Genomic DNA, 17,963 nt, shown 5'->3' on the forward strand with positions numbered 1-17,963 from the left:
TTTATAATGCTACTTTATTCTTTATTCACACCTTCAGATTACCTGAGTTTTCTTAACCAACTGCTGTTGCAGAGACACATTGTTGATCTATTTAATTAACTTTATGTCTAACATAAAAATGTTACCATATGCATTAGTGCGTCTGATTTATGATGACTCCTTGATTACAGGAGATGGCACAACACTTTTTCAGGATGCAGGCAGCCAGCCCAAATTGCCTCCTGAAGCTGCTTCTGAGGGAGATCTACATGCTTTGTGGGAGGCAGTGGCCAAGAAGAGGAGAATGAGTCGGGAACCCACATTAGATTCAATTTCAGAATTACCAGAAGAAGATGGAAAAGAAAAGGTACAAAGCAAAGAAGAAAAAATTCTTGAAAAAGAGAGACCTGTTGAGCCAGCTCCCAAAATCAGAGTAGAGCCTAATCTCTACACCAGTTCTGATGAGGAATCTCTCAGTGGGACAACGAGCTTGGTGTCTTACCTCAAGAAAAGCAGCAATTCCTCGATGACTGTGGAAAGTCACACTGAGACCATTGCCTCCAAGAAACTGTATGAGCACTTCCAGATGACTGAGCAATCTGTTAAAAAGACATCTGTGGAGCCCCTCATGGAAGCTCAGAAAGGGGATGAGTTGCTAGATGCTGCTGTCAAGATTCAGGCAGCCTTCAAAGGTTATAAGGCCAGAAAGGACATGCGACCAGTCTTCAAAGAAGTATTCAAAGAGCAGACTAAGGAGCCCAATGGGACAATTCATCTTGAGTGCATTGTGGAGGGTAAGCCAGATAAAGTTCGCTGGCTAAAGGATGGTGAACCCTTAATAGATGGCAAGCACCACCATATTGATATCTATAATGATGGTACCTGCTCTCTAGTAGTAACAGCTGCCACAACCAAAGACACAGGTGTATATACTTGTGAAGTCACCAATAAGTTTGGCATTTCCACCCATAGTGGTAAAGTCACCATAGGGTCAATGCGGGAATCTTCTGGGCGACGACCCCTCACTCTGGGCTACAGTGCAGATAGTGAAGCTGAGAGCTCTTCGGGGAGTGAGATGGATGAGACTTTACGTCAGGCAAGTAAACGATTGCGGCGACTTCTTCGTACTCGCCTTCCAGCGGATGTGGAGGAGGAACCTTTTTTGAGTGCGGATGAAGGAGATTTACCGCCACCGGATCTACAGTCTTACCGGGAAGATGATCAATATATCTACATCCGTTTTGATAACCATGCAGAAGCTCAAGTGGCTTCCCAGCGCTTCCAGGAAATGTTTACTTATCAAGGAGTGCCCATCGAAACGATAATCATAGCAGCAGCAGGTTCTAAGGTAGAACTGCGTATCACAAAGATGGGCCTCTCCCAAGATGGCTCCCAAACCCCAACTCAGGACCGACCGATGCCTGCTTTCATGTCAGGAACCACTGGTATGACACCTCTTCCATCTGGTTTTACCGTTTTTGCTACTGTTGTTTGGATCTTCATTAAGTTGCATGGTTCAGTGCTGGATTATGTTTGTCATTATAGGGCAGCACTTTTGATATTTACAAAGATGTTGTGACTTGCTTGTTTTTTGGGATCTTAAAAGTGATGGCATGATGTGTTTTTCACCTTGTTCAGCATTCTTCCTCAAAAGTATTGCTATGTTCTGTTCTTTTCGGTTTTGCTTGCTCTTCATTGTTATCTTAATCACCTACCAACCTCCCAGCGGCCCCCGTCTTCCTGACGGAGCTTCGTAGCCAGGATGTTCCTGATGGATTTCCAGTCAGTTTTGACTGTGTAATTGTTGGCAAACACCCTCACACTGTGAGATGGTTCAAGGATGGAAAGCTGTTGGAGGAAAACGACCACTACATGATCAATGAAGACCAGGAAGGTCATCACCAGCTGATCATCACAGCTGTGCTTCCCACTGATATGGGCGTATATCGATGCATGGCTGAAAATGACAGTGGCATCGCCTCCAGCAAGGCTGAGCTGAGAGTGGACAGTGAGTACACTGTTAAAAGAAAGTGTCAAATCATAACTCACAAATATAGACCAGAAAGCAATGTAATCCCCTATTAAAGCGTTTTAACAAAGATGGCACTTTCTTTTACCGGTGCATCTGTGAAGAGTAAGATTGAAACTGCATGCGTTTTGTAAGAATAATTGTCATTGTTTGTCTGTAGATGTCCCCAAAATGCACATTTTCAACATACTTAAGATTAAGGCTCTTATTGCTCTTTATTCTTTCTAAATAAATCATTGATTCAGTTCTGTGTATCTTTGAAGTGTCTTGCAGCTCAGACTATGACACAGCAGCTGATGCCACAGAGACGTCTTCCTATGTCAGTGCTAAAGGCTATGTGTCTAGGTGAGATTTAATCATTTAGTGATTTTATGCGTTTGTCAATATTACAAGTACACAATACATTTTGCACAGATCCAGCCAAAACAAGTCTCTGATTCATATTTCATGCTAGTTTTACATTGGCTTCTGCTTTTGTTTGGTTTGCTCTCTAAGCTCGGAGCACAGGGACACAGAGGCTTTTGAGTCTGTGGCAGAGGACGAGCAGCTTCCTCAGGTTTTGGATGAGTTACATGATTTATTCCTCAGTCCTGGAGCACCCATTGCCAAAATTAGTGTTAGGGTCAAAGGTCAGTTATGTTTTTTTCATGGATGCAAATTGTTTTGTTTCAGATTCTATTTTATCTGTATTTTGTTGATTTATGCACTGTTTATTCCAAGTGTTTCCTTTTTTACATCTGCACCTGTTGTATCTGCCGCTCTGAGAATAATGACATTAATGTCCTACATCCTTTTTTCTGTCCATCCTATTTTTAATTACCTAGTTTATATTCTGAATACACATTCACAAAGCTTTGCATCTAAGACGACTTTCAGCTGTTACACTGCAGAAGTAAAATGGGTTGCAAAAACACTTTCATGTTCAACACCATTCTGCAGGATTTCCCACACCAAGAGTTTACTGGTTCAAAGATGGCACCCCGCTTCAAGCCTCCAGCAGAATTGTATTGTCAACCGAGCGAGATCAGCACAGTCTTGAGATTTTGGATGTTAAGCGGGAGGACACCGGAGAATACTCAGCATACATTAGCAATATAGCTGGATCTGCCTACTCTTCAGCACGACTGACTGTACTGGGTAAATGTTCCTTTTAAGCCTTTTTATGTGTCACTTCCATGGGGTCTTTGACAGGAATTGGGAGCATGGTGAAATTATATTATAAATGATAATAAATTATAGTGATTTTTTTCACATAAAATGTGCTTTTATTATAATGTGTTAAATAAATGCTAAAACTTTCTTTGTTTGTTTGTTTACATGATTTCCATTTGTTAGCTCCTGGAGAGCGCCCAGCACCTGAACAGGGACGAATGAGAGGTAAACATCTGCAATGTCACATATTCATGCACACAGCACATGTGAATCGTTGTTCCACATGGTATGAACAGATACAATTGCATTTTGAAATTTGCAGTAATAAGAAAGATTAAGCATGCATATCATTTGCTATGCCACTTGTATTTTTCCACAAATAGATTCAAAGGTGCCACTTGTGCCACCACGCTTCCTGGAAAGGTTCAGCAACAAGAAGGTGAAACAGGGAGCAAGTATAACGTTGTCAGTCAAAGTGGAAGGTATGGCGTGTTACCACAATAAATTAAATATCTTTACATGCAATTTTGAGAAATACAGAAAAGCATTAAGCACTATGTTCAGTTGCAAGTCACTGTCTTCCGAAGGTTCCCCAGCCCCATCTGTGAACTGGTTAAAGGAAGTGTCAGATAAGGATGTTTTGTGGATCAAGGCAGACACACCAGGTTACAAGGTGGCCAGCTCTGGCCGTCAGCATAGTCTAATCCTTATGGAAGTGGAAAAAAATCATGGTGGCATGTACACTTGCATTGCCACCAACCGTGCTGGACAGTCGGTTAACACAGCTCGCCTGGATGTGGAAACAGGTCAGGAACTCATGGTTTAGTTATTGACCATAGTGATGTCAGGATCACATGACATTTTATTTATTTATTTTTTAAATAATATTATTTTATACCAAGAATATTTCTGGTACCTATTTGACTTTATTGCTCGTTAAATAGAATTTATTAATAAATAACCTGGTCTTTTAATCATCATGCTTATAATTTTCTATTCAACAGCACAAGAGCAAAAGAGCAAAGTGGGACCAGAGTAAGTTTAAATATAAAAGCTTACAGCTATCAATTAAATAATTTTATTCATGTAAACATTGTACAATTTTACATATTTGGATGCTAATGTTTAATTATAATATTTTTTTCTCCAGGGTTCTGGGAATTACTATTAGCCCACCAGAGGAAGCAGCCAAAGGTGAATATTTGATAGATGATGTTCTGCTTAAGTTTTTATTTAAATTTCTTTTTTAACTACTTTATACTTTTAGCGGGCTGTCAGATTATATCAGATAAGGTGACTGCCATCAGGTAGTTCTGATGTAATTTGCTACAATATAAGTGATAATTGTGATGACATCTTAGGAGACATCAAACTACCTTACATGGGTGAAGTGGGTACAGAGGAATTCTTACAAAAACTCACAACCCAAATCACAGAAATGGTATCTGCCAAGTTCACCCAAGGTAAGAGAAAACAATAATTTTCAGTTAATAATATTGAGCTAATATTTTGTAACCTGCACTGCCACAGTATTACAGTGAATTACAATTTGTAAATGTCTGTACTATTTGTACTGTACTTTTTTTTATTTGAAGTATCATTCTTGATGTCATAGTTATACTAGTGCAAAATAACAATTTATTGTTTTATGTAGTCTTTCTCGACAGATGCATCCTAAAATTCACTCAAAACAGTATGCGCTGTTTTTGAATGAGCTTTGCGTGTGCCCAAATGCTTTGAATTCATCTCACAGGATGTACTGAGTACTGAAATGGAGTACACCTGTTTTTATACTCACTTTTTAAATCATTAATTATACTCAGGAATTTTTTGTGAGCATATTTTCCTGGACTTCCCTTCCCTTATATATTATATATTATATATTCCCAATTTCTATGCAGTTTACTGACCAAATATAAAACCTTATCTCTCTGGATCCCCCGATTCCTGTGCAGTTCACTGACTCCATTCTTTTGTCTATCAAACTATCCATCCATCCTCTCATCCCTCTATTCACTCACATTCTCATTGAAGCATTGATTTGTTCAGACAGCTTACAGAACCATCAAGTGCTCCAGTGGATGAAATCTTGGCCCAAAGTAACCAGTATGTATCTGCAGAACCTCCAGTCTATTACACCAGAACTTTGACTTTTTCTCCATGAGGCTATGCTGTTGTTAATCACGTTGCTTGTCTATTTCTTTGGTTCTCAACATTGAAAAAAGAAAGAAAGAAAGAAAACCCTAAATTTAAGATATTAAAATGTTAATTACAAAATGCTTTAAGTATGGCCAAGTGGTAATAAAGTCATGGTTCTTTAAAATCAGGGCCATTTTGTCACAATTCAGAATAAACTGGACATTTTGAAATTCAGTGTCTCATTTTTACACTTTCAAGGTGTCTCTGTTTCAGTAGGCTATACACAGAGAAAATGGAAGTAACGCTCGCTGCCATATTCATTTAGATACATTAATGTTGTGTGGGCACAATTTTGTTTTTACACAAGCATGAAAGTGCATGTTAAATCACAGGAGAAACATGGTTTTCAGCATTAGTTATTATATCCCGAGTCATAGATGATTAAAATAAACAACTGATAATGGACCTTACAGGTGAGCTCACATGATAATTTAAAAATCCTCTTTTTCTGTCATGTCGCTGTTGTTATTTGCATCGTTTCCCTGTTTCTACAACAACAACAAAAAATGCTACACTACATAAAGGTTGTCTGAATATTCTCGAATATGCTCAAATTGAGCAATGGAAGAATTTGACTGGGTACACTTAGTTTGTAAAATAACACAGAATTATGTTTTGTACAGTAGATTTAAATCTAGTGGATCCCAAACTTTTTAAACCACCAATATCTTCTTTACTGACACCCTGAGACACGATCACAATGAGACACAATGTTCACTATTATAAGAGAAGATAGACTACTTACGAATTTGAATTAGGCTAAGTGAGAACAATTCTGCTTACCTTCTCTTTAGGTCAGCGATACTGGACAGTGTTCCTCATAAATCGTTCTCAGCATCCATTTTGGCGATATTATTTCCATATTACCACTGTTGATCTCTTCGGGCTGTATAACTTTTTTGTCTGTTTTAGCTAGAATTTCATTACGGGGGTCAGTAGCGGTGTTAACCATAGTTCGCGGTATTTTAAAAAACGGCGGCAATATTTCACAGTAGAAGAACTCGTCATCGCTATTTGACTAGATTAAATGTAAACAGGAGGTTGTTTTGACGCCAGTAATGTTAATATTTGTTAATATTTGCCAGTAATGTTAATATCAGCTATCAAATAGGCTACCCTATGTGAATAATTATCGTATGCTGCCCCCTTATGTGCGCGTGCCACAGTTTGAGTGTTGTAGATCATTAGGCTACCACGCAAACTCCATTGTTTATTTGATGTTATATATATATATATATATATATATATATAGTGATGTGAATAAGTTAGGACACCCATGCTAAAGTTGCCTAAAAAGAGGAATAAAAAATCAAACTTTTGGAAATTGATCTTAATGCCTTAATTAAAAAAACGAGGAAAAAAACAACCTTTAAGGACACCAGTTTTCTTTGTGAATGAATAATGTATCATAAATAAATAAATGTTCTTCCTTAAAATACAGGGTGCATAAGTCAGGTGCATCCTGATAAAGTTCTCTTGGCCTTTGGAATTAAAATAGACCCACATCATCATCACACACCCTTCACCATACGTAGAGATTGGCATGGTTTTATTTCAGTTAGCCTAATATCTGGTTTGATTTGCATTGAAAGATGATCTTATGGAAAGTACCCCATGCCAATCTCTAGATATGGTGAAGGGTGTGTGGTGATGTGGGATATTTTAATTCCAAAAGCCAAGGGAACTTTATCAGGATGAAATATGAAATAACTGGCCTTTAAAAATAAAAATCTGCCTGACTCTATTTTAATTTTAAAATAGGGGTGTCCTGACTTATGCACCCTGTATTTTGCCTGATAAACCCTATGGGGGGGGGGGGGGGGGAATCTATAATATATATATAATATTATTCAATTTTCATGTCCACATTAATATTATTAAATTACATGCTGAGTCTGCTGATTTTTAATATAATTCCATAACCTGAACAAATGTTTTGTAGTTCACATGTGATCCTAAAGCCCATGTTGTCAGAGCTGATACCTAATAACATTATCTCTTTCTTCTTCTAACCATTTTGTCACTGTCTGCTTCAAGCTTCATTACGTGTCCCAGGAGCTGACAGTGATGATGAAACAAAAACACCATCACCATCTCCATATCACGGCCGATCACGCCCTACATCTCTCATCGCAGACTCATCGTCTGAATCTGATGAAGGAGATGCCAGGGGAGAGGTATCACAAACATCACACTCTTGATGTCATCAACAATTTTATTATTATTACTATTACATGTCAGACCTGTTGCATTCTGTTAAAATAAGATTTTTTAACACATTTATTTACCATTTATTGTAAAAGGGAAAAGAAAATTATGTTCGAATAATAATTTTGTAGTTCATACTATTTATTATGTGAGTTAAGCATCTCATTGACTCTTTAGTTCACAAAAGGATATTTAAAAACAGAATCCGGAGCATTCTCATGTTTTTAAAGTGAAGACAGCACTACACATTTCCTAAATGTACTGTTATCTCAATACATCTGTGCAGATGTTTGATATCTACGTGGTGACAGCTGATTACAACCCCATGGGTGTCAGTAAAGATACCATCGCTCTGAAAGAGGGCCAGTATGTGGAGGTTCTGGACTCTGCCCACCCACTTAAATGGCTTGTCCGTACCAAGCCTACCAAAACCAACCCGTCTCGCCAGGGATGGGTCTCACCTGCGTATCTTGACAAAAGACTGAAGGTCTGTTTAGAATATTTTTTTTAAATTATATATATATATATTGTATGTGCAACTGGTGACATAAACTTAAATTAGGGTCATTCATAATAGACTAGTGAGTTTAAAATTTGACACTAGGGTTAAAAATGCACATAATGTGATGACACTAGGGTTAAAAATGCACATAATGTAATGACAAGTGCAGTGTATCTTCTTAATTTCTTACTAATGATGGATTGGTTGTGTTGTAGCTGTCTGCAGATGTAGCAGACCTCCCAGAGACCACCAGAGAGGAAGTCACCGAGATAGAGTACAAGAAGAAACTCTGGTAAAATTTAGACACATAAAATGTGCATTTTATTCTGTACTAGAACTTTGCTCATTCTACCTCCGTTTCACTTGTATCTAGTCAACTTGTCCAGGAGCTGATCAACACAGAGACTGAGTTTCTGAAGGAGATTGAGTTTTTCACATCACACCATCTGAAGCGCGTGGATGAGGAGAGCACACCACCTGATATCGCCAGCCAGAAGGAAACCATCTTCCGTAATATCAGTGATTTGAAATCCTTCCACAGCAGGTATAAAGTTCAGACAATCAAATATTATTGTTAATTCTATGGTTAACTCTATCTCCCGGTTTCACAGACAAGGCTTAACCTAGACCCAGACCAACATGCATGTTTGAGCTGTTTTAACTGAAAGCAACTTGCACTGACATACCTTAAAATGTGTCTAAAGATGCACACTAGAAATATTTTTTTTCTAAGGCACGTTTATAAAAGCTACTTAAATTTTCTAATTTAACTAAGGTCTAATCCTGGCTTAACCTAAGCCCTGTCTGTGAAACCAGGCCTATATCTAAAATTTAGTGTGTAAAGAACTATTTTCTTCATTTATATTCTAGTCTTGTCATACAGATGTAAAAATAGGAAAAAGCTTGATGAAGACTTGACTGTTGTCTGTTTTCCAGCTCTTTGCTGCCCGGTCTGCGTGATTGTGACACGGATGATGACATTGCCATGCATTTCTTAAGAAACTCTGAAGGTTTTGAGAAATATCTACAGTACCTCATTGGACAGTCACAGGCTGAGTCCGCCATCAGTGAGAAAGAAGTTCACCAATATTTCAAGGTGGGTTTACAAAAATACTGACAAGTATAGTGATGGATTTCTAGGGGCATGGAAACTTTTTTCTTTGTCTGTAAACTAAAATAATTTGGTATTCAGAAGACGCAGCGCATAAAATGTTCTATATCTTTCTTTCATTAGAATTATACAGTTTCAGAGTTGGCAAATGTCGACCCCTCAGAGTGTCCAGTGCTCAGTATCAATGCTTATCTTCAGAGACCACCAGAGAGAATTCTTAAGTACAGGGCTTTACTGAAGGTAATAAAAACTTGAATACCACAATACTGCGTTTCTGTTTGAAACGCCAATTTCCACTTTTCACTTGCAAAAGACTGAATAACTATCTAAAAATGCATTTAAGAATATTTATGTATTCTGTGATGCATAATAATTGAAAGTGAGCATCCCTTTCCAATTTCCCGATTTCATTATAGGAATTGATCCGGAACAAAGCAAAGAACGGTCAGAACTGCTGTTTGTTGGAGCAGGCCTATGCAATGGTGTCATCCCTCTCCCAGCGCTCAGAGAACACACACCATGTATCTCTCATAGAAAACTACCCTGCTAATCTGGAGGCGTTGGGAGAACCTATTAGACAGGTATGGTCTCTAATCTCAAATGTCACACATTAATGTACAAGATAGTTGCTTTTTGATAAAGTGCTCTCATATTGGCTATTTCACTTTCTTGTAGTTAAATTTAACAACTTGCTTGTTGTGAAGGTCTGGATTTTTCTTTGTTTTACAGGGGCCCTTCACTGTTTGGGAAGGAGCTCCTGGAGTTCGATCATCTTCCAGAGGTCACCACCGCCATGTATTCCTCTTCAAAAACCATGTGGTCATCTGCAAGCAGAAGAGAGACACAAATATGGACACCCAAACATATGTGTTTAAGAATATGATGAAGGTTAGAGCTTCTCAAATGCTTTTTAAATTACTGTAATTAAGTGAGAGACATACATTGCCTGGTCAGAAAAAAAGTCTCTGTTTGGATTTAAATAGACAAATGATTAAGAGTCAATGATTGGATCATAATTGCAGTGAAAGTGAGTCATTGAAAGTCTTTGAAATGTGCTGGAGGAGACTTTACAGAGTGCTGGACTCTTGCATTGTCAATACAAGGTCTTGACCAAAAATTGATGCATCTATTGATAGAAATAAATGTTGTGAAGTTATTTCCATAGGTGCATACATTTTTGCTCAAGATCTTGTATTGACAGTGCAAGAGTCCAGCACTCTGTAAAGTCTCCTCCAGAACATCCCAAAGACTTTCAATGAATTTAAGATCTGGACTCAGAGGAGCCAATTCATGTGTGGAAATGTGTAACAAAGGTTCAGTGTTGGTGTGATGGAAGAAGACAGGGGTCGGCGTGGCTGGGACTCGTACACTTTTATTTGGTTCAAAAAACAGGAAAAATGCGCTGTGCACGCTTAACATAAACCTCGTTCACGTTCAGGGAACACTCTTTCCACTATATAAAAATATCACTCTTTCCACTATTTAAAATATCTCTCTTTCCGCTTTTGCTCTCCGTGCTCAGCTCGCGTGTCGTGCACGAGTACCCAGTCCTTGTTTCTCTCTCCGCTCTTTGCACCAGCCGGCTTTTATGCGGTCTCCCCACGCCAATTACTGCAATCAGAGACAGGTGTTCGTCATTTTGCACTTGACCTACTTACCCCCCTTCGGCTCCGTCCTTGCTCTCCCACTACAGACTTCGCTGAACCACGCCCCCCTCGCCACAAAATGATTCTTCATGCTCCTTCAAACCCTTCTTTCACAATTAAAGCCTGATGAATCTTGACATTGGTCATCCTGGAATATGGCCATGATGTGTTTTCCTACATGGTTTTTTAAGAAATGAAAAGCTAAACTGTCCATCGGTTAGGGTAAAAATAACTGTTCCCGGACATATAACATGATAGAAACATAATAATCACTGCAATAATGATCCAATCATAGACTCTTAAGCATTTGCATTTGGGCAGTGTATTTTACACAACATTTACTAAAATTCACAAAGCCAAGCACCAATTGCGATAATTCAAAATGGCCCAATATTGGCTAAATGTCTTTATGGATTTCGTTATTACTGGTTTTGCCTCATAACGTCACTCATAAAATAATATTGTATAAAACAAAATGTCATGTATTTTAAAAATATTTGGTTGTTTTGCTTTAGCTCACAAACATTGATGTGAATGACACTGTGGAGGGTGATGAGAGAGCATTTGAGATCTGGCATGAGCGTGAGGACTCTGTGAGAAAATACACTCTGCAGGCACGGACTGTCATCATCAAGAACTCATGGCTCCGTGACCTCCGTGACCTTCAGCAGCGCTATAGCATGCCAGCGTGGAGTAAGTCGCCAACGTTAGCATGACCCCTAGTTTCCTAGTTTTTGGTTTCTCCATTGGCCAAAAAAAGTTTATGATTCTTACGTGTTTTGTTCGCCATGATAATCTCCACAAATTAACAAAACTTTTACATTTTGAAGCTTAAATACAATTGCCAAAAAGCTAAAGTTAGGCTACAAACGAACAACACCATCTCAACACAATTAAGCTTCCAACAATTCTTTTAATTATATTTAATATAATAAAAATATATTTATATTTAATTAATATTTAAAATCTACACGTTGGAATGTTTGAGTTAGAAAAGTTTGCAAGAGTGCAATTATAAACACAATGAGGGTGTAAGAGCGAACTAATTGAGTAGATGAGTTTACCCGTTCGCCATAATGACGTTCAATTTCCTCGATTACCTCTGTAGTCCCATTTAGCCATATGTTAGCAACTGCCTTTTTCAAGACACATAAAGGCTTTACAAAAAATCACAAGGGGGTATTACTGATTTATTTGGGGTATTAATGATGTTAAAAACAACAACATGAAAATATCTTGAGCTTGTGTTCACCACAGACCTTATTTCAGTCATTTAACAAAAGAAACACATTCAAACAATTAAAATAAATGCTAAAATGCTAACTGTTTCCAGATTATGTCTACAAAAATATGTCATACCTGCAGCACTTTATTGACATGGCAAAACACACTCCACTTATAAAACATCATCATCTATTAAGTATGGTCATGTTCTTAAATACTACAATAATAATAAACCCTAGTCCTAACATTTTGCAATTTACTTTTATTACAGGCCTTCCAGATTTCGACTCCGTGTTGACAGACTTAACAGCAGAGATTGGACAGACAGTAAAGCTCGCCTGCAAGGTCACTGGTTCCCCAAAACCACAGGTCACCTGGTACAAAGGTAAGGAACCAAATATTGGGTGTTTCCCCTCTTGATGTCTTCTAAGAAGTAAAGTAATTCATCCATCTGACTCTCACAAACAGACGGGCGAGCTGTGGAAGCGGATCCTCATCACATCATCATTGAGGACCCAGACGGCTCTTGTACACTCATATTGGACAACATGACGGCAGATGACTCTGGCCAGTACATGTGCTTCGCCACCAGCTCTGCGGGCAACGCCAGCACACTAGGCAAAATCACAGTCCAGGGTGAGTGACGGACGTGAGCAAATTGAGAGCAACCTGATGTGACTAACTTAGTAAAGCTGGTTTCAAAATCTGTGAAAAGATTTATTCAAATTTGTGTTGATTTTTATTCCATATCTTCCAGTACCTCCACGTTTTGTGAATAAGATCCGGAACGCCACACTCTTTCCAGGAGAAGATGCTCAGTTCACCTGCACCATTCAGAGTGCACCAAGTCCCAAGATAAGGTAGTGACTCCATTAAACTAATATTTACACTGACATTCAAAAATTAAATGTTTAATTAAAAAAAAGACATTTATAATGTTACAAAAAATTCTATTTGAAATAAATAGTTCTTTTGAACTTACTATTTATCAGAGAATTCTGGGGAAAAAATTTATCTCCGTTTCCACAAAAATATAAAGCAGCACAACTGTTTTCAACATTGATAACAATAACATGTTTCTTGAGCATCAAATCATCTTATTAGAATGATTTCTGAAGGATCATGTGACACTGAAGACTGGAGTAATGATGCTGAAAATTCAGATTTGCATCACAGGAATAAATTACATTTTAAAATATATTAAAATAGAGTTATTTTACCAATGCCAAATTTTTGAACGATATTATACTATGTTTAAAAAATGAGCCAAAATGACTCATGTGATTCATGTCATAAAATTCCAATCAAGGCATTCCGTTAATTACTAAACCCAACAATGTCATCCATTTCACTGACAAAATGTGTTGGGTTAGTGTTAAGCTATGGCATTTCCCTGCACAGATGGTTTAAGGATGGTAAACTACTGACAGACCTGGAGAAGTTTCAGACATACAGTGAATCACGCAGTGGAGTGTTGGTTCTAGTTATCAAGAACCCTGGAGAAAGAGACCTCGGACACTATGAGTGTGAGGTATGGACATCTTTACTTTAGTTTTCAGTTCTTACTTTACCCCAACCATGATGAATTAAGCCAATGATCATCGTTTTATTCATTTGCAGCTGTCGAACCGTCTGGGCAGTGCCAGGTGTGTGGCACAGCTGATCACTCCTGCTGTGGCAAAGGCTGGAGAACGTAGAGCAGATCAGGCCATCACTATAGAAGGTAAGAGACATCTGTCAACACACATATGCCACCTAATTAAAAAAACATAAAGGTATGACAGCCTTTCCCATCTGTTATGATTTCACTAACTAAAAACTTAAAAGGGATTAAAAAACATGTATTTTCACATTCTTATTCAATATTTAATGGTTTTGGGGCTACTATGAAAGATAGTTTCATGGTTCCAGAAAATAAGAAAAGTACATGATGTAATATAAATGTACCTATATTTAGAAATCTGGAAATGTATTTTTCATATTTCAGCATCATCTTCCAAGCAGTGAATTAACTGAAATTTAATAACTAAAATAAATGTGATGTTTGTTTGATTATGTCACTCATTTAATACCATTTTTTATGTTGTTTTTAAACTAGTAACGGAACAAGAGACGAAAATGCCGAAGAAAACCATAATTATGTAAGTCTCAAACATGCACCTAAACACAAACTGCCATTCAAAAGTTTGAGGTCTGTATCTGTAAGAATTTAAAAAACAAAAAGTATTAAAGGGGTGGTAAAATGGCATTTTCACAAGATGTAAAATAAATCTCTGATGTCCCCAGAGTGTGTGTGTGTGTGTGAAGTTTTAGCACAAAATACTCCCCAGATATTTTTATACAGCATGTTAAAGTTGTCACTTTTTGAGGGTTTGCAAAAACGCACCGTTTTGTGCCTGGCCCTTTAAATGCAAATGAGCTGCCTCAGAGGGCGGTGTTTCAAGAGCTCTTGTTTGTTAGCAGAGCGATTACCTCACGCAGACACACTAAAATGACAGAAACTGTTCTGCCTTTAATGTTAAAACAGAGTCAGACAAAGATGGAGAGACTCAAGAAGAAGTGACAACATGTAGAATGCAACAGGACGTCTCTGAATGGTTAGGTGATGAATTTATGTTGCTGATGTGGAGTTAACTATCTTCAATTAGGATATTCTGTCATGTTAATCTATAAATCGCTCGCATAGGAACTGTTGTGAGACGCATACAGAGTGACTTTCTATTGCATGTGAAAAGAAGGATGCTAAAGTTTGAGCTGACTCACAAAATACACTCTTATACAACAACTTTTCCTCTTCTCAACATGGACTGCGTGTTCCCGGGGCCGGGGTTTATGTACATTTTAGGATTGCTGATGTCACTAAACCCGGGAGGAATGTCGTGTAGTCCTTACCAGCCGTTTGTTGTAGTCCTTTTCTTTAAAAGCAAATATCTCCCTTTGCTTTGAACTTTGATCGTTGTAACTTTGCAGATGTTGTTTATGCTCAAACAGCAACATTTCACACTAGCTAAAGTTTGAAAAGTGAAATCATACTTTACCACCCCTTTAATACTTTTACTAAGCAAATTATATTGCTAGAACAAAATGTCTATTTCAAATAAATGCAGTTCTTTGAATTTTCTATCAGTCAAATAATCCTAAAAAATGTTTCTTAAACACCAAATCATCATATTAGAATGATTTCTGATCATGTGACACTGACGACTGGGGTAATGATGCTGAAAATTCACCTTTGCATCAAAGCAAAAAATGACATTTCAAAATATGTTAAAATAGTTTATCTATATAATATAATATAATATAATACAATTCTTCAAAATGTATTATACAATTATTGATGTGTAAACTGGCCTTACATATCACAGTTTGTAAATTTGATGGCAGATTTAGACTAATGCTATGCATTCTGTTTATGTCTACTGTGTGCATCTATCATGAATCATACTCGCAAATGTGATTTTTTCCACTTTAAGCGAGGAGACCATCACCACAGTGGTGAAGAACACTCGTATGAAACGTCACGCGTCCCCAAGACCATCACCCATGGGAGCTTACCGCTCAGAGACGTCCACACCCGAACCGCCCAGACAGAGACGAACCCAGGCCAGGAAGACTGTCCCGACACTGTACGTTCAAGATCCAGAGGGTGCCACGGCCAGGAACCCAAGATGGGTGGAAGTCGAGGAAATAATCGAGTATAAAGTGAACAAATCACCCAAGTTACCAAGGAGAAGGGGCGTTTCCCCCGGCAAGTTGTCATCACCTGGCAATCCAAACACTAATAACTCCAACAACAAGTTAGTCGAGGAGACAATGGGTGCCGAAATCCTTCTACAAGCATCTTCTGGTACTGATGAAGAGGAAACTGTGCAGAATGTGTCTGAGGTTGACAATGTGACAATATACCCAACCGTTACAGGAGATATTAGTGACCCATGTGTCTTGTTTGACTCTGATGACGATGAGGAGGGAACTGTTGTCCTGGAGCCCGAAGACGACGAACTTGGTGCCCGAGACTGCAAAATACTGACTGATGGTAATCGAGTTCTTGCTCTTGAAGACCTCGAGGACTACGTCCCTCAGGAAGGTGAGACTTTCGGCACCCGTGCAGACCATCACGTCCCTGTTGAGAAGCCAAGTGAGATCTCTGTGTTGCAGAGAGAAATAAACGAGCCTGTCATTGGAAAACCCATTCTGCTACACGTGGGACGTCCAGTGGCACCCGTAAAGCCTCGCATGGGTTTCTTCGGATCCTTCAAGGAACATATTTCCAGCATGTTTACTCCAGGTTCCTCAGCGAGCAGCAGCTCTCGGTCAAGGCGAGAGAAGACCATACCTATTCATGTGACTGAAGAACCTTCATCCAACTGTTCACCGCATGCAAGTAGCTTTGCGAGGATTGACGTCAAGCCGACGTACTGCTCCGAGGTCCAGAGAGGAAAGGAGGGAGGTCTGCAGAGCTTCAAAACACAAGTGTCCGCACAAACCTGCAGCTACACACCAACCGGACAAGTCACTCTTCAGATCAGCAAGAAGAAGCCATTTGAAAAGCAGTAATCAAGAGGAATAGAATCTTCAAAGCTTCAAATCAGGACATACAGTAGCCCGAGTCTTAAATGGGAACACTTCTGTAAAATCTTGCAATCTAATTCAATCGCAAAGCTTCTGGATCATTCCATGTTGAGGCGACACTTTTTGCATAGGATTCACTTGCCAAACTCGATGCCTTTATATCCTACCTAATGAAGACTTTCTAATTACTTGAGTTCCTGTAAGCGTGAGATCAGATGTACAGCTGCGCTTGGGAACGGCAAGTTCAACATGAATGTGCAAATATGGACAGTACAGCTGTCTTTCTGTCTAAAGGACATACTAAGAAATACACGTCTATGTCAAGAAATCCAAATTAAATTTCTTTGGAATCCAACAATAAGATTGTGGTTTATCTGAATGTCATTTATGTGCTGTATGGAATTAATGTACCTCAGCAATACATCTCTACACTGGCCAAAACAAAACAAAAAGTTTCTGTTTGCATTTAAATAGGCAAATGCTTAAGAGTCTAGGGTCATTATTGCAGTGATTTTTATGTTATATGTTTAGGAACAGTTCTTTTAACCCTAACCGATGGAATGTGTAGATTATCATTTCTTAAACAACCATGTAGGAAAACACATCATGGCCATAGTCCAGGATGACAATGTCAAGATTCATCAGGCTCAAATTGTGAAAGAATGGTCTGAAGGAGCATGAAGAATCATTTCCACACATGAATTGGCTCCTCTGAGTCCAGATCTTAAATTCATTGAAAGTCTTTGGGATGTTCTGGAGGAGACTTTACAGAGTGCTGGACTCTTGCACTGTCAATACAAGATCTTGAGCAAAAATGTATGCACCTCCTGATAGAAAACTTAACTTTTATTTCCATTAAGAGGTGCATCCATTTTTGATGAATCTTGACATTGTCATCCTGTAATATGTCCATGATGTGTTTTCCTACATGGTTGTTTAAAAAAATGAAAAGCTACACACTCCATCAATTAGGGTTAGAAAGACTGTTCCCAAACATATAACATGATAGAAACATAATAATCACTGCAATATTGATCCAGTCATAGACTCTTAGACATTCGCCTATTTAAATCCAAACAAAATTACTTTTTTTGGCCGGGCAGTGTACTAAGAAATACTATGTCAAGAAATCCAAATTAAACTTCTTTGGATTCCAACAATACGATTGTGGTTTACCTGAATGTCATGTATGTGCTGTATGTACCTAAGCATTGTATATACACATATACAGTATAAAATATTCGAGTTTTTCAACATCTAAAAATCCAGATCAACTTTTTGTCAAGTTGATTGCACTAGTTGTAATTTGGTGTGATACACTGTGGCTTGTTGAATCGGAGG

General features: G+C 38.3%; 1 protein-coding gene across 33 annotated transcripts in view; it reads left to right on the forward strand.

The window, feature by feature from the left end:
* obscnb (obscurin, cytoskeletal calmodulin and titin-interacting RhoGEF b) overlaps nt 1-16,980 on the forward strand; it is a 56,218-nt gene extending 39,238 nt beyond the window's left edge. For 31 of the 33 annotated variants that reach the window (XM_077245248.1, XM_077245250.1, XM_077245252.1 and 28 more), the window contains 28 exons: nt 171-1,424; nt 1,706-1,987; nt 2,272-2,353; nt 2,504-2,637; nt 2,948-3,145; nt 3,344-3,385; nt 3,544-3,642; nt 3,748-3,966; nt 4,165-4,195; nt 4,311-4,354; nt 4,522-4,623; nt 5,210-5,266; nt 7,397-7,536; nt 7,854-8,054; nt 8,285-8,361; nt 8,443-8,613; nt 9,006-9,165; nt 9,304-9,420; nt 9,597-9,761; nt 9,910-10,068; nt 11,342-11,519; nt 12,322-12,435; nt 12,519-12,686; nt 12,808-12,910; nt 13,452-13,581; nt 13,671-13,773; nt 14,149-14,191; nt 15,524-16,980. In XM_077245248.1, coding sequence (XP_077101363.1) covers nt 171-1,424; nt 1,706-1,987; nt 2,272-2,353; nt 2,504-2,637; nt 2,948-3,145; nt 3,344-3,385; nt 3,544-3,642; nt 3,748-3,966; nt 4,165-4,195; nt 4,311-4,354; nt 4,522-4,623; nt 5,210-5,266; nt 7,397-7,536; nt 7,854-8,054; nt 8,285-8,361; nt 8,443-8,613; nt 9,006-9,165; nt 9,304-9,420; nt 9,597-9,761; nt 9,910-10,068; nt 11,342-11,519; nt 12,322-12,435; nt 12,519-12,686; nt 12,808-12,910; nt 13,452-13,581; nt 13,671-13,773; nt 14,149-14,191; nt 15,524-16,607 — 5,657 coding nt within the window. In that variant the 3' untranslated portion in view covers nt 16,608-16,980. The remainder of the gene's footprint in view (nt 1-170; nt 1,425-1,705; nt 1,988-2,271; nt 2,354-2,503; nt 2,638-2,947; nt 3,146-3,343; nt 3,386-3,543; nt 3,643-3,747; nt 3,967-4,164; nt 4,196-4,310; nt 4,355-4,521; nt 4,624-5,209; nt 5,267-7,396; nt 7,537-7,853; nt 8,055-8,284; nt 8,362-8,442; nt 8,614-9,005; nt 9,166-9,303; nt 9,421-9,596; nt 9,762-9,909; nt 10,069-11,341; nt 11,520-12,321; nt 12,436-12,518; nt 12,687-12,807; nt 12,911-13,451; nt 13,582-13,670; nt 13,774-14,148; nt 14,192-15,523) is intronic. The other 2 variants (XM_077245249.1, XM_077245254.1) reach the window with 2 other exon arrangements.
* Nucleotides 16,981-17,963: the final 983 nt, after the last annotated feature.

Source organism: Siphateles boraxobius, unplaced genomic scaffold (assembly GCF_051911475.1).
Source record: "Siphateles boraxobius isolate OS27281-9 unplaced genomic scaffold, OSU_SipBor_1 26, whole genome shotgun sequence".
NCBI classification, from domain to species: domain Eukaryota; kingdom Metazoa; phylum Chordata; class Actinopteri; order Cypriniformes; family Leuciscidae; genus Siphateles; species Siphateles boraxobius.